The sequence below is a fragment of the Macaca nemestrina genome, chromosome 1 (assembly GCF_043159975.1).
Source record: "Macaca nemestrina isolate mMacNem1 chromosome 1, mMacNem.hap1, whole genome shotgun sequence".
Classification (NCBI taxonomy): Eukaryota; Metazoa; Chordata; class Mammalia; order Primates; family Cercopithecidae; genus Macaca; species Macaca nemestrina.
In genome coordinates, this window is record NC_092125.1 from 103,373,020 (window position 1) to 103,389,458 (window position 16,439).

The following is a 16,439-nucleotide window of genomic DNA, read 5'->3' on the forward strand; positions in this document are numbered from 1 at the left end:
TCTGTGAGAATGTAGAGGTACCTAGAGATTTTATTGTGTGGAGCTGCACCCTTAGAAAGCTTTTTTTTTTTTTTGAGATGGAGTTTCACTCTTGTTGCCCAGGCCGGAATGCAGTGGCTGGATCTCGGCTCACCTCAACTTCTGCCGTCTGGCTTCAAGCAATTTTCCTGCCTCAGCCTCTTGAGTAGCTGGGATTATAGGCATGTGCCACTAGGCCTGGCTAGTGTTGTAATTTTAGTAGAGATGGGGTTTTTCTCCAAGTTGGTCAGGCTGGTCTCAAACTCCTGACCTCAGGTGATCTGCCCACTGCCTGCCTTGGCCTCCCAAAGTGCTGAGATTACAGGCATGAGCCACCGTGCCTGGCCCAAAATATATATTTTTTAATCAAGTAATAACTGCCTACCTAGAACACTTTAGTCTTATGTAAAAACATTTTTTGGGGGGGGAGTGGGGGGTCTTGCTCTGTTGCCCAGGCTGGAGTGCAGTGGCACGATGTTGGCTCACTGCAGCCTCTGCCTCCTGGGTTCAAGCAGTTCTCCTGTCTCAGCCTCCCAAGTAGCTGGGACTACAGGTGCATACCACCATATGTAGCTAATTTTGGTATTTTTAGTAGAGATGGGGTTTCACCATATTCGTCAGTCTGGTCTCAAACTCCTGACCTCAGGTGATCCACCCACCTCGGCCTCCCCAAAAATTTATTTTTTAGAGATATGGTCTCACTCTGTTGCCTAAGCTGGAGTGCAGTGGTGCAATCACAGCTTACTGCAGCCTCCGGCTCCTGGCCTTAAACAGTCTTGCCCCAGCCTCCCAAGTAGCTAGGACTACAGATGTGTCCATCACGCCCTGCTAATTTTTTTTATTTTTCATAGAGATAAGGTTTACTATGTTGCCCAGGTTGATTTTGAACTCCTGGCCTCAAGCTCTCCTCAGTCTTCCAAAGTGTTGAGATTATAGGTGTGAAGCATGGCACCCAGCCCCCTTTATCTTAGATACTACTTTTGGAGTCATTGCTTCTTCCCAAAAGTCCATAATTCAACCATTTAATAATTGGTATATTATGTGCCTTTCACTGTTAAAAGAGGAATTTGGTTTATTTTGGTGTTGTTTTTTTTTTTTTTGAGACGGAATCTCTGTCACCCAGGCTGTAGTGCAGTAACACGATCTCAGGTCACTGTAACCTCTGCCTCCAGAGTAACTGGGACAACAGGCACAGGCCACCACTCCTGGCTAATTTTTGTATTTTTAATAGAGCTGGGGTTTCACCATATTGGCCAGACTGGTCTCGAATTCCTGACCTCAAGCGATCTGCCTGCCTTGGCCTCCCAGAGTGCTGAGATTACAAGTGTGAGCCACCGTGCATGGCCAAAAAAGATATTTTAGCATTATGTGAAAGTATCTTGTGAGGAGAGACTGAAATTAATATAAAAATGGAAAATACATAAAATGTGTTTACAGTAACATAAAAACACAAAGATGACCAGTTGGTGGTCATCTTTGACCACTGTGGCACACCATGAGTTAAAAAATAAAATTTGCTGTTCAAAATGAATGATTGATGAAACTCTTAAAGTTGGCTAGTTACAGGATAGAGTTTCATAGAAAAAAAGTGTCTTGATCTGAGTTGTAAAAGTTGAAAAGTTTACTTGGTTGAAGCAGAAGATAAGGAACAAATTATTTTACTATAATCTTTGTATGTAAGTGTAAAGGGTTGCTCAGGGAATTAAGGCACCTTCTACAGATGAGTTGTAATCTTGCTGAAAGGCAGAGGAATGGATAAAGGTTACCTCCTAATGTCCTTTTTGTTTCTTCCAAAAGAACAAGTCCCCGTGTTCTGCCTCTTGGTCCATTATTATAGTCACTGCGGTATAGATGAGGCACATCTCTACATATCTAACATGCCTTCTTCACATATCGTCTCGTCTTCTTTCTCTAGTATCCCAGTTGACATCAATGACAGTGATATGATGCTGAACATCATCAACAGCTCCATTACTACCAAAGCCATCAGTCGATGGTCATCTTTGGCTTGCAACATTGCCCTGGATGCTGTCAAGACGGTACAGTTTGAGGAGAATGGTCGGAAAGAGATTGACATAAAAAAATACGCAAAAGTGGAAAAGGTAAACTTTCACAGTGTATACATTGGGTCAAATTATATCTTAGCATGAGTCATCTCACTTGTGAGGAAATAGTTTGTTTTTAGTGTTGTTTTGTTTTTGAGACAGAGTCTCACCCTGTTGCCCAGGCTGGAGTACAGTGGCACAGTCATAGCCCACTGCAGCCTCAAACTCCTGGCCTCAAGCAAATCCACTGATTTTCTAGGACTACAGGCACATGCCACTGTGCCCAGCTATTTTTTTTTTTTTCTTTTTGTGGAGATGAGGGTCTCATGTTGCCCAGGCTGGTCTTGAACTCCTGGCCTCAGGTGATCCTCCCACCTCAGGCTCCCAAAGTGCTGGCATTACAGGCATAAGCCATCGCACCCTACTTGAATGAAATAGTTTTAAATCAGGGCTAGGTATGTTTGTTTGTTTGATATGGAGTCTTGCTCTGTCGCCCAGAGGCTAGAATGCAGTGGCGCAATCTCAGCTCACTGTAGCCTCCACCTCCCAGGTTCAAGTGATTCTCCTGCCTCAGCCTTTAAAATAGCTGGGATTACAGATGCCCGCCACCACACCCGGCTAATTTCTTTCTGTATTTTAAGCAGAGACGGGGTTTCACTGTGTTAGCCAGGATGGTCTTAAACTCCTGACCTGAGGTGATCCGCCCATGTTGGCCTCTCAAAGTGCTGGGATTACAGGGTGACCCACTGCACCTGGCCAGAACAAGGTACCTTTAATTAGAACTGGGAAGAATTGGCCGGGCGCGGTGGCTCACGCCTGTAATCCCAGCACTTTGGGAGACTGAGGTGGGTGGATCATGCGGTTAGGAGATCGAGACCATCCTGGCTAACACAGTGAAACCCCATCTCTACTAAAAAAAAAAAAAAAAAAATACAAAAAATCAGCCAGACGTGGTAGTGGGAGCCTGTAGTCCCAGCTACTCTGGAGGCTGAGGCAGGAGAATGGCATGAACCTAGGAGGCGGAGCTTGCAGTGAGCTGAGATTGCGCCACTGCACTCTAGCCTGGGCAACAGAGCAAGACTCTGTCTCAAAAAAAAAGAAAAAAAAAAAAAAAAAACGGGAAAGAACTATACTTGCTGCCTGGAAACAAAAACCTAAAGAGGCTACCATCCTGAAATAATTTTGTTGTTACCTTCACTGCTATCCCTACACAAGGTTTATAAGGACAAGGGACAGACTTACTGGTGTCTCCATGTTTGTGTATTTGCATACATCAGTCATTTGATCAGGATATAAGCTTAACAAGGGCTCTATTATATAGTACTATTATAATGGTAAGCCCCAGAAAGCTTTCTCTCCTCTACTAAGTTTCATTAAGATCAAAAAGTTTAGTAGTATAGCTTGTGGCCAGTAGATGGAGCCCCAAGCCTAAAATTCTCTGGCAGCTTTTTTTTTTTTTTTTTTTTTTTTTTTTTTTTTAATTGGAGAGACCTAAGCCCTTATTTATTTAAATAGCAATTGGGTCTCAATGTGTTGCCCAGGCTGGTCTCGAACTCCCAGCCTCGAGGGATCCTCCTGCCTGAGCCTCTTGAGTAGCTGGGATTTTAGGTGTGAGCCATTGTGCCTGACTCATAAGCCCCTCTAAGTCTTTTGTCAAGTCATTGAATTTCTGTGGGTCTCAGCTGACCTTCAAGTTGAGTGTCATGGTCTAAAATTGGTGTATTTCCTAGTGGGGAAAAAACGTGATTCCAACCATATTTTTGAACTTCATCAAAGAAAGGAACTTTAGAAACCTGAAACAGTGGCTATTTGGGAAAGATGAACATCTGGGAAGGAAATTAAGAAATTGTCTCTTGATTGTGGATTATAAAGTGCAGTTGTCTTTTGTTCAGATACCTGGGGGCATCATTGAAGACTCCTGTGTCTTGCGTGGAGTCATGATTAACAAGGATGTGACCCATCCACGCATGCGGCGCTATATCAAGAACCCTCGCATTGTGCTTTTGGATTCTTCTCTGGAATACAAGAAAGGAGAAAGCCAGGTAAGGTTCTTGGCCTTGTTCCTTAAAGTAGATGCAAGAATCTGACTACAAATATGAACAACAGAAATAAAAGGTATGTTTACTGCATGCCTTCTAGGTGCATAGTGTACACTGACTCTTAGAACAGTCCTTTAGTTGGTATTGATTCCATTTTATAGATGAGGGATCTGAAGCTCAGACAAGTTAGGTTAATTGCTCAAGGAATACAGCTGGTATTGGCCAAAATCAAGATTTGAACCTGGTCGTGTTTGGCTTGTTTTATACTATCATGCGACCTTTCCTAATGTACCAGGGGAACATAAGGTAGGAGTTAATTCAGCTTTGAAGTACTAAAGGAGAATTTCAGCTGGATGCAGTGGCTCACACTTATAATCCTAGCACTTTGGGAGGCTAAGGTGGGTGGATGGCTTGAGCCCAAGAGTTCAAGACCAGCCTAGGCAACATGGCGAATACTGTCTTTATTTAAAAAAATTAACTGGGCGTGGTGGCACATGCCTGTAGTCCCCACCACTAAGGAGGCTGAAGCAAGAGGATTCTTGAACCCAGAAGGTCAAGGGTGCAGGGAGCTGTTATCACACCACTGAACTCCAGCCTGAGCAACAGTAAGACCTGTCTCAAAAAAAAAAAAAAAAAAATCTAGGGTGCAGGAGGCTCACAAGGCTCCATCACATTTGGAAAGAACAAGAATCAGTTAGTGGGAAGAATTAAGGCCTGGAATTTTCATGCACATTGCCAGGACAGATGTAGGATTGGACTGGGTGGTCAGAGACCTTAGAAAGGCCAGACTCAACACTAATTGCTGTGTGACTTTCAGTTCTGGTTGTTTTATAATGATATAACTAGAGCTAAATTGGCTTACAGAGGTATTGATGTCATGGCTTTAACATAATTCTGAGTCTGAGATACGTGGGAGACGTGGGTGGAGGGAGTATAGTAGGACCCTTAGAGCTTCACCAGTCCAGGGATTTTAAAATCGTGTCTTTCCTTTACCACACAGACTGACATTGAGATTACACGAGAGGAAGACTTCACCCGAATTCTCCAAATGGAAGAAGAGTACATCCAGCAGCTCTGTGAGGACATTATCCAACTGAAACCCGATGTGGTCATCACCGAAAAGGGCATCTCAGGTGGGACTTGTTAATTTTTCCAGCCTACCTTTGAGGTAGATGAGGGTGGGTGATTTGTTTTTTCCCCTCATGTTTGGCAGAGGCGTAATAGCATGATGGTTAGAGTACTTTGATTATAAAACCAGTTCAGAACCCAGTTTGACATCTGTACTCTTGGATTTGTAGATTTAGCTCAGCACTACCTCATGCGGGCCAATATCACAGCCATCCGCAGAGTCCGGAAGACAGACAATAATCGCATCGCTAGGTGAGTAGGCCAGGTAAAAATAAGACTTTTCTTCCCGTGTGTTTCCTTTTTGTAGTTGTATAACATAGTCATCATTACCTGAAAAGGTTTAATAAAGGATACAGTAACAGGTGGAAATAACCTTGGCTTAGCTGCCTGTCCTCTTCAGAAGTCCTCTAGTCCAATGGTTATTTACTGCATGAGTCTCATCTGTGCTGCCCCTAACCATTAGTGAGCAGCTCGTGCTTAGACATCTGTAATTGCTACCTTGGTGGGTGTCCATTACATTTCTAAATAACTGCCTATCAAACAGGTTTTTTTTTTTTTTTTTTTTTTTGAGACGGAGTCTCGCTCTGTCGCCCAGGCTGGAGTGCAGTGGCGCGATCTCGGCTCACTGCAAGCTCCGCCTCCCGGGTTCACGCCATTCCCCTGCCTCAGCCTCCCGAGTAGCTGGGACTACAGGCGCCCACAACCGCGCCCGGCTAATTTTTTGTATTTTTAGTAGAGACGGGGTTTCACCGTGGTCTCGATCTCCTGACCTTGTGATCTGCCCGCCTCGGCCTCCCAAAGTGCTGGGATTACAGGCGTGAGCCACCGCGCCCGGCCAAAGAGGTTTTTTTTTAATGTCATTATGATGATTTTTGAATGAACATTTCCAGAATAGCCTGTTTTAAGTGGCCTGGATTATAGCAGAACCATCAGTTTCCTCAACTACATCCTTAGCTGCTGTTTATGCAACTCTAGATTGCATTCACTACTTGTGCACTGATGTCTGTGCTCAGAGACCATTCTTTTTAATAGACGAGGTCTTGCTGTATTAGCTAGGCCTGTCTCAAACTCCTGGGCTCAAGCAGTCATCCTGTTATCAGCCTTCCCAGTACCTGGAACTATTGGCATGCACCACCATGCCCAGCAAAGTTCATTCGTTTTTAATACTAATTTATTAAAAAGCTGACAAATGTACCCCAACATAATATATCACAGATCCAAATCATCTTTTATACCTTTATACCCCAAAGGGTATTAACATGCATACACATAGTTGACTTCACATGCCCATGAGTTGGAGGGAGTGCCAAATAAGAAATTAGTCCTATATTCATTAAACTTGGGTCAGACGTATGCAGTCATCCCTTGATATCCATGGGGCATTGGTTCTGGGATTCCCCCTTGAATACTAAAGTTTGTGGATGCTTAATCCTTGTATAAAATGGCATGGTATTTGTGTATAACCTATACGCATCCTTCTTTACACTTTAAATCACCTTTAGATTGCTTATAATGCCTAACATAATGTAAATGCTATATAAATAGTTGCTATACTGTATTGTCTTTAAAATTTATATTATTTTTGCCGTTGTATTATTGTCCGTCCCCCCACCCCACCCCCCTGCCATATTATCGATGCTTGGTTGGTGGAATCTGGATGCGGGACCTGCGGATATAGAGGGCCGACTATACTTACATGCTTATTCGCCTTCCTCCTTGCTTGACGTTTGCATCTTTGGTACAGTCCTATTATTGGCCTGGAGACTCAACTGGGCTGTACAGGATGGGTTGTATCTAGAAATTACCATTATATAGTATAGACATGTTAATTTTTTCTTTCTTTTTTGCACATTCTAATTCTCTAGTTGAAATATGTACGTGTTAGATATGCATGAGAACTAATTTGTCCAAATTTTAGTAACCACATAGTATATTTTTAATTCAACCATATCTGGTTATAGTAGTGATGACTAGTTGCCTTAGGTGTACAGTTGACCCTTGAACAACTTGGGGGTTAGGGGAATCAGCCCCTAAGGAGTTGAAAATCCATGTATAATTTTTTAACTCTCCCACTCCTAATAGCTGACTGTTGACCTGAACCGTTACCAATAACACAATTAACTCACATATTTTGTACATCATATGTGTTATATACTGTATTCGCTTCAATAAAGTAAGCTAGAGAAAATAAAATGTTATTTTTTTATTACAGGCTCATGCCTATAATCCCAGCACTTCGGGAGGCCAAGGCAGGTGGATCACCTGAGGTCAGGAGTCCGAGACCAACCTGACCAACGTGGTGAAACCCCATCTCTAATAATAATACAAAAATTAGCTGAGTGTGGTGGTGCATGCCTGTAATCCCAGCTACTCAGGAGGCTGAGGCAGGAGAATCGCTTGAACCAAGGAGGCGGAGGTTGCAGTGAGCCAAGATGGTGCCATTGCACTCCAGCCTAGGTGACAAGAGTGAAACACCGTCTCCAAAAAAAGAAAATCATAAGGAAGAGATAACACATTTACTATGCCTTAAGTGGAAGTAGATCATCATAAAGGTCATCATCATCTTCATGTTGAATAGGCTGTGGAGGAAGAATAGGGGCTGGTCTTTCTGTCTTGGGTGTCAGAGGCAGAAGAGTGGTGGAAGGGGAGGCAGGATGGGCAGGAGGCACACTCGGTGTAGCTCAATGAAAATACATCATAATTTGTCTGACTTTTGCTTTTTCATTTCTCTAAAAATATTTCTGTATAGTACCGGTTGCTCTTCCACTGTTTCAGTTTCAGTGCCTCTATCATAGAAGGATCCATATTGTAAAAGAAGTCAAAAGCAGTCTTGAATAATCAGAAGCCTTCTGCCAGATTGTCTGATGTCAGTTTGTTTTCTGGCACTGCTGCTTCTACGTCCTCTTCCTCATCGTCTGGCACTGGTTTGGAAGCAGTCGTGTCCATCAAGTCTTCTTCTGTTTGGTTGTTTTTGTTTTTGAGACGGAGTTTCGCTCTGTCGCCCACGCTGGAGTGCAATGGCACAATCTCAGCTCACCACAACCTCTTGCCTCCCAGATTCAAACGATTCTCCTGCCTCAGCCTCCCGAGTAGCTGGGATTACAGGCATGAGCCACCATGCCCAGCTAATTTTGTATTTTTAGTAGAAACGGGGTTTCTCCATGTTGGTCAGGCTGGTCTCGAACTCCCAACGTCAGGTGATCTGCCCGCCTCAGCCTCCCAAAGTGCTCGGATTACAGGTGTGAGCCACCGCACCTGGCTTGTCATCTTCTGTTAATTCCTCTGGTGTATTGTCTGTTAGCTCTTTAATTTTTCCAAGATTCATATCTTGAAACTGTTCACCACCACCACACCAATTTTTTTAGCCACATCCAGTCTCTTTCATGATTTCCTTGATTGGCTCTGTCATAAATCCTACAAAGTCATGTACAACATCTGGACACAGTTTCTTCCTGCAGAAATCTTCTGTTTTGGGCTTGATGGCTTTCATAAGGCTTTTTCTATAACAACTGGTATCTTCAGTAGTATAATCCTTTCATATTTTCATCATATTCTCTTTGTTGGGGCTCTCTTTCATAATGTTGACTTTATTTTTTATTTTTTATTTTTTTGAGACAGAGTCTTGTTCTGCCGCCAGGCTGGAGTGCAGTGGTGTGATCTTGGCTCACTGTAACCTCTGCCTCCTGGGTTCAAGCAATTCTCCTGCCTCAGCCTCTGGAGTAGCTGAGACTACAGGTGCACACCACCATGCCCAGCTAATTTTTGTATTTTTAGTAGAGATGGGTTTTCACCATGTTGGCCAGGATGGTCTCGATCTCTTGACCTCGTGATCTGCCCACCTGAGCCTCCCAAAGTGCTGGGATTAAAGGCATGAGCCACCATGCCCAGCCAACAGTTCTTTACATGAAGTACCATGTGTAATAAGACTGTCTGGTCTAGAGTATTTGAATGTCTTCAGTGTTGAACTTATGTGGCTCTGGGTATCCATGGGCATTGCCCAATATCAGAAGCACTTTCAAAAGTAGTCCCTTTGTGGAAAAGTACTTCCTGACTTAAAGGACAAAGCATCGATGGAAGCAATCCAGAAAAAGTGTTCTTATTGTCCAGGCCTGGTTGTACAACCACAAGACATAAACTTGACCCTCCAAGGGACAGGCTAACTTCTTTGCACAAAATCCTGGTGCTCCCTTCTCTTTCTTACTAATAAATGTCATTTGTGGCATAATCTTCCTGATTAGGTCACTTTCATATACATTAAAATTGTATTTAGGCAGATACCATTTCTCCTCAATGATTTCTCTTTTTTTTTTGAGACAGAGTCTCACAGTCACCCAGGCTGGAGTTCAGTGGCGCGATCTTGCTCACCACAACTTCTGCTTCGTAGGTTCAAGCGATTCTCCTGCCACAGCCTCCCAAGTAGCTGGGAGTACAGGCGTGTGCCACAACACCTGGCTAATTTTTTCTTGTATTTTTAGTAGAGACAAGTTTCACCAGGCTGGTCTCGAACTCCTGACCTCAAGCGATCCACCCGCCTTGCTTGGCCTTCCAAAGTGTTGGGATTACAGGCATGAGCCACCAAGCCCCTGGGAACATATCTGCTGTTTCTTGGTCAGCAGAAGCTATTTCCTGTTATCTTGACATTTTAAAAGCCAAACAAACCTCTTTCTAAAATTATCAAACCATCCTTTGCTGGCATTAAATTCTCCAGCTTTAGATCTTTGACCTTCCTTTTTTGATGAGGTGTCATAATGATTTCATGTTTTCTCAAATCATATTAGCATATATAGGTATGCTGTTCTTACCTACATAAAAGCTGCATTTTCTTTTTTTTTTTTTTTTTTTTGAGACGGAGTCTTGCTGTGTCTCCCAGGCTGGAGTGCAGTGGCGTGATCTCGGCTCACTGCAAGCTCCGCCTCCCGGGTTCACGCCATTCTCCCGCCTCAGCCTCCCAAGTAGCTGAGACTACAGGTGCCCGCCACCACGCCCGGCTAGTTTTTTGTATTTTTAGTAGAGACGGGGTTTCACCATGTTAGCCAGGATAGTCTCGATCTCCTGACCTTGTGATCCACCCGCCTCGGCCTCCCAAAGTGCTGGGATTACAGGCTTGAGCCACCGCGCCCGGCCTAAAAGCTGCATTTTCAATGAGATTAATAGGTATATTTCTCAAAAAGCACAGGGTTTTCACAGCTGCTGGCATAACTGCAATGCTGCTGTAACGCAATGACAGCTTCAGTGGTTTTTTTTGTTTGTTTTTTGGGTTTTTTTTTTTTTTTTTTTTTTTTTTTTTTTTTTTTAAGATAGGGTCCCACCCTGTTATCTAGGCTGGAGTGCAATGGCATGGTCACAGCTCACTGCATCCTTGGTATCATGTTTTCAAGGGATCCCCCACCTCACCCTCCTGAGTAGCTGCAGCTACAGGTATGCATCACTATGCCCAGCTAGTTTTTTATTTTTTGTAGAGACAGTCTTGTTACGTTACCCAGGCTGGTCTCAAATTTCTGGGCTCAAGCAGTCCTCCTGCCCGGCCTCCCAAAGTACTGGGATTACAAGTGTGAGCCGCTGTGCCTGTCCCTCTGGAAATCTTTTTCACCGGACAGGCAAGACCTCTTAAGTGATGTTTCCAGCAATCCACTTTTGCCCTTATCCCTAACTACAGACCTTAGAGACTAGGGAAATGGGTAAAAGTATCTGAAATCATCTGATTCTCCCCACCTTTTCCATCCAATAGAGCCTGTGGGGCCCGGATAGTCAGCCGACCAGAGGAACTGAGAGAAGATGATGTTGGAACAGGAGCAGGCCTCTTGGAAATCAAGAAAATTGGAGATGAATACTTTACATTCATCACTGAGTGCAAAGACCCCAAGGCCTGCACCATTCTCCTCCGGGGGGCTAGCAAAGAGATTCTCTCGGTGAGTCAGCCTTGGATGTATGACCAGATGAAATAGATCACTGGACTTCTTGAGAGTTTCCCAAAGGGCCTGAAATAATTCTGTGGTCCATTTATAGCTATTTAATTTGGACTTATAGCCACAAATTCCTTTTCTGCTTCCTTTTTTAAATTAAATAATTTAAAATTTTTAAAATTGTAATAAGCATAAAATTTACCATCTTAATCATTTTAATTGTACAGTTCAGTAATGTTAAGTATATTCACGTTCTTGTGCAAGAGATCTCCAGAACTTTTTCATCTTGCAAAACTGAGACTCTGTACCCCTTGAACAAGATATCTCATTTCCTCCTCCCTGGCAACAACTGCTTTCTTATTTTTTATGTTGAAGTTATAAATATTACTTTTTTTTTCCTCGTTGAGGCTAAGTAACTTTCCCAAAGGCACATAGCTAGTAAGTGGGAGAGTTTGTACAACACCATGCAACCTCCTAAAAGATACAGCTAGGAAGGGATGGAATAGGTTTTGGCTCTTATCTAGCAAGACACATGCTGTTTATTTCCAGATAACTAGCAGGGGATGAGATAGGTTATTGCTCTAATCTAGCATAATGGATAAAGACCTAACTTTATGGTTGGGTGATACCCCCAAACCCTTTGCAGTTACCACTCCCTGCCACCCTATATTATAGTCATGAGTTACATATTCTCAGATAAATAATCTGCCCTGCCCAGCAGGGGTTTCCAAGTACCTTTTCTAGTTGCCCTTCTTGGTGGTTTATTAACTTTGGCAGTTAGGAAGTCCTTTTGGTGCCTCTGATTTTTTTTTTATGAGTCATCAAGCTTTGGCTTCATACTGTCTGTTTGCTTCTCCAAGGAAGTAGAACGCAACCTCCAGGATGCCATGCAAGTGTGTCGCAATGTTCTCCTGGACCCTCAGCTGGTGCCAGGGGGTGGGGCCTCCGAGATGGCTGTGGCCCATGCCTTGACAGAAAAATCCAAGGCCATGACTGGTGTGGAACAATGGCCATACAGGGCTGTTGCCCAGGCCCTAGAGGTCATCCCTCGTACCCTGATCCAGAACTGTGGGGCCAGCACCATCCGTCTACTTACCTCTCTTCGGGTGAGTTCCTCTCCAAGCTTTTCTCTTGATGGAGCAGGGAAAGCTGTGTTTGCCCTGAGGGGAAGGTTCATATCTGGCTATCCAAATTCTCTTTATAGTTTATTCCTTGAAATCTTTCTCTCCTTTTAGTCTTTGACTTGTTTGCTGTCATTGCCATTTTTCCCTATCCCTTCCATACCAGTCCATTATTTTTTACTTCATTTTTTACCTGATGTTTCCTGTTAACGATTATTTTCCCCTTTACTTCTTGCTTCAATTGCAGGCCAAGCACACCCAGGAGAACTGTGAGACCTGGGGTGTAAATGGTGAGACAGGTACTTTGGTAGACATGAAGGAACTGGGCATATGGGAGCCATTGGCTGTGAAGCTGCAGACTTACAAGACAGCAGTGGAGGTAAGGCACCCTAAGATATGTACATGCTGTTTAAATTTTTTTTTTTCTTTTTTTTTTTTTTTTTTTTTTTTTTTTGAGACGCGGTCTCACTCTGTCGCCCAGGCTGGAGTGCAATGGTGTAATCTCAGCTCACTGCAATCTCTGCCTCCCGGGTTCAAGTGATTCTTGTGCCTCAACCTCCCAAGTAGCTGGGGCTACAGGCATGCACCACCACTGCCAGCTAATTTTTATATTTTTTAGTAGAGAGAGGGTTTCACTATGTTACCCAGGCTGTCTCGAACTCCTGACCTCAGGTGATCTGCCCACCTTGGCCTCCCAAAGTGCTGGGGTTACAGGCATGAGCCACCATGCCCAGCCTGGTCTAGTCTTGAAGGGAGGCGTATAGAAGGCAGAATATTCCTCCAAGGTATTATACCTAAGATAATCCCTAATTATCTTTAGCTCATACTAAAAGCAAGATAACATAGCACAAGCTGTATCACTTGCTTAGGGAGAACTGCAATTGTTTTTTCTTTTTTTTTTTTTTTTTTTGAGACTGAGTCTGGCTCTGTCTCCCAGGCTGGAGTGCAGTGGCCGGATCTCAGCTCACTGCAAGCTCTGCCTCCCGGGTTCCTGCCATTCTCCTGCCTCAGCCTCCCGAGTAGCTGGGACTACAGGCGCCCGCCACTTCGCCCGGCTAGTTTTTTGTATTTTTTAGTAGAGATGGGGTTTCACCGTGTTAGCCAGGATGGTCTCGATCTCCTGACCTTGTGATCCGCCCGTCTCGGCCTCCCAAAGTGCTGGGATTACAGGCTTGAGCCACCGCGCCCGGCCTTTTTTTTTTTTTTTTTTTTGAAATGGAGTCTTGCTCTGTTGCCCAGGCTGGAGTGCAGTGGCATGGTCTTGGCCCACTGCAGCCTCCACCTCCCGGGTTCAAGCGAATCTCCTGTGTCAGCCTCCCAAGTAGCTAGAATTACAAGTGCCTGCCACCACGCCCGGCTAATTTTTTCTATTTTTAGTAGAGACAGGGTTTCACCATGTTGGCCAGGCTGATCTCGAACTCCTGACCTTGTGATCCATCTGCCTTGGCTTCCCAAAGTGCTGGGATTACAGGTGTGTGCCACCGCGCCTGGCTGAGAACTGCATTTTACATTCAGGACTGAAAAGGTGGGACATGGTGGCTCACGCCTGTAATCACAGCACTTTGGGAGGCTGAAGTAGGTGGATCACGTGAGGTCAGGAGTTCAAGACCAGCCTAACCAACATGGAGAAACCCCGTCTCTACTAAAAATACAAAATTAGCCAGACATGGTGGTGTGAGCCTGTAATCCCAAATACTTGGGAGGCTGAGGTAGTAGAATCGCTTGAACCCAGGAAGCGGAGGTTGCAGTGAGCTGAGATCATGCCACTGTACTTTAGCCTGGGTGGCAAGAGGGAAACTGCATCTCAAAAAAGAATAAAAGACTGAAAAGGTAGATGTCAGACAAAATGGCAGTTCTGTAGTAGGATCTAGGTGATAGATCTAAAGGAAAGAAAAGTGTCCTTTCCTTCTCTGCTGACCTCTTTGCATCTGTGGTTTTTCTTCTAGACGGCAGTTCTGCTACTGCGAATTGATGACATCGTCTCAGGCCACAAAAAGAAAGGCGATGACCAGAGCCGGCAAGGCGGGGCTCCTGATGCTGGCCAGGAGTGAGCGCTAGGCAAGGCTACTTCAGTGCACAGAACCAGCAGAGTCTCCCCTTTTCCTCAGCCAGAGTGCCAGGAACACTGTGGACGTCTTTGTTCAGAAGGGATCAGGTTGGGGGGCAGCCCCCAGTCCCTTTCTGTCCCAGCTCAGTTTTCCAAAAGACACCGACATGTAATTCTTCTCTATTGTAAGGTTTCCATTTAGTTTGCTTCCGATGATTAAATCTAAGTCATTTGAGAAAGTTGTTATGTGTTTTTCAACCTTGGGCCATCTCTCTTATCTTCTGGCAAATAGGAGGAGGCAGAAAACCTTACTGGGGAGGGAAGGGAGACCTGGAATGAGGGCATTCAGACTCTTTTGCCTTCTTGAGGGAGTATTCTTCAGATTTCTCAGTAAATTTTGGTTGGAAAGACCCTTTTGGAGTTCAAAGGATAATACTGTAAAGCTTACGAAGCACCATTTTGCATTCACCACCCAAAGAATGAGCAACCTGTCTAAAGCATGGGTGTTCCCCATATGTGGTTGTGTGTAGAGCAACACCCAGTACCTCCTAGGGCTCTGGTATATAACATATAACATATAAAGGACATATAACATATAAAGGACATATAACATCTTTTTTTTTTTTTGTATAGTTTTCAGAATTCTCCCCTTACCTGGAGTTATTTTTCTCTGCCTTCTTCCAATGTTCCTTACAATTCCAGTCTTCATTTTGGCTTTCTGGCCTATTCTCATGCCAGTATCCTGTCACAGTCAGACCTCTCTGCCTTTCTGCTAGCAGAAACAAAATATTTAAATTTCATTTGTTTTTATCAAGGAGAGAAAAAAATCTTGAGTAGTGGTCCCAGGATGCTAGAGGCTAGGTGGTATTATCCTTTGATTTCTTCAGTGTTCCACTTGGCTACTGGGCTTTTCACCCTCACGTCTGTCCTTATGACTCATACATTTAGCCTTGTTTATCTCGTCCCTGACCATAGGACCTAGTCATATTAAGTTGAATACTTGGTAGAATGAAGGTAAGTACTATCTAACAGATGTATTCTAGTCATTTTGAATGTTAACTAATGGATCCTCACAACAGCCCTCTAAGACAGGTAATGTTATCCCCCATTTTGTGAGGAAGAAATCTAATGCATAGATATGTAACTTGTCGAAGGGTCGCAAACCTGGAATTCATATGTAGGCACTGTGGTTCTAGAGGCCTTGCTTTAGAGATGGGGTTTCTCCGTGTTGGTTAGACTGGTCTCGAACTCCTGACCTCAGGTGATTCATCTACCTCATCCTCCCAAAGTGCTGGGATTACAGGTGTGAGCCACCATGCCCGGCCAACAAAGCCATGCTTTTACTGCTGGCTATCCTGACTGAACTGAGGTGGGATGGAAAGGGGCTTGTGAGATGCCTATGGCTTTAGCTTCCTGCTTAGGTCAGTCCAAAGCCGTCTGCCTATACTCTTTTACAAGGGGCTCAGAAATAAGCCTACCTGCCTTTTGCTGAAGTCTCTGCCTCTTTGATTGCAGTGTTTTAATTCTCTTGGAGCTTTAACTCCTCAGAGATAAGTTAATTCTTTTATTTATTTATTTTTTTTTTGAGACAGAGTCTTGCTTTGTCACCTGGGCTGGAGTGCAGTGGGGTGATCGCAGCTCACTGCAGCCTCCGCCTCCCAGGTTCAAGCAATTCTCCTGCGTGAGCCTCCCGAATAGCCGGGACTACAGGCGTGTGCCACTATGCCCAGCTAATTTTGTTGTATTTTTAGTAGAGACAGGGTTTCACCATGTTGGTTGGCCAGGATGGTCTCCATCTCTTGACCTCGTGGGCCTCCTGCCTTGGCCTTCCAGAGTGCTGGGATTACAGGCGTAAGCCACACCACTTGGCCGATGAGTTAATTCTTTTTTTTTTTTTTTTGAGACGGAGTCTCGCTCTGTCGCCCAGGCTGGAGTGCAGTGGCCGGATCTCAGCTCACTGCAAGCTCCGCCTCCCGGGTTCACGCCATTCTCCGGCCTCAGCCTCCCGAGTAGCTGGGACTACAGGCGCCGCCACCGCGCCCGGCTAATTTTTTTTGTATTTCTTAGTAGAGACGGGGTTTCACCGTGTTATCCAGGATGGTCTCGATCTCCTGACCTCGTGATCCACCCGTCTCGGC

At 44.4% G+C, this 16,439-nt stretch overlaps 1 protein-coding gene across 2 annotated transcripts in view; it reads left to right on the forward strand.

Moving 5' to 3' along the window:
• LOC105498048 (chaperonin containing TCP1 subunit 3) overlaps nucleotides 1-14,540 on the forward strand; it is a 29,223-nt gene extending 14,683 nt beyond the window's left edge. For both annotated transcript variants that reach the window (XM_011769817.3, XM_071083634.1), the window contains exons 7-14: nucleotides 1,934-2,120; nucleotides 3,956-4,105; nucleotides 5,103-5,235; nucleotides 5,401-5,482; nucleotides 10,959-11,139; nucleotides 11,994-12,239; nucleotides 12,502-12,633; nucleotides 14,201-14,540. In XM_011769817.3, the coding sequence (XP_011768119.2) occupies nucleotides 1,934-2,120; nucleotides 3,956-4,105; nucleotides 5,103-5,235; nucleotides 5,401-5,482; nucleotides 10,959-11,139; nucleotides 11,994-12,239; nucleotides 12,502-12,633; nucleotides 14,201-14,305 (1,216 nt within the window). In that variant the 3' untranslated portion in view covers nucleotides 14,306-14,540. The remainder of the gene's footprint in view (nucleotides 1-1,933; nucleotides 2,121-3,955; nucleotides 4,106-5,102; nucleotides 5,236-5,400; nucleotides 5,483-10,958; nucleotides 11,140-11,993; nucleotides 12,240-12,501; nucleotides 12,634-14,200) is intronic.
• The last annotated feature ends 1,899 nt before the right edge of the window (nucleotides 14,541-16,439 follow it).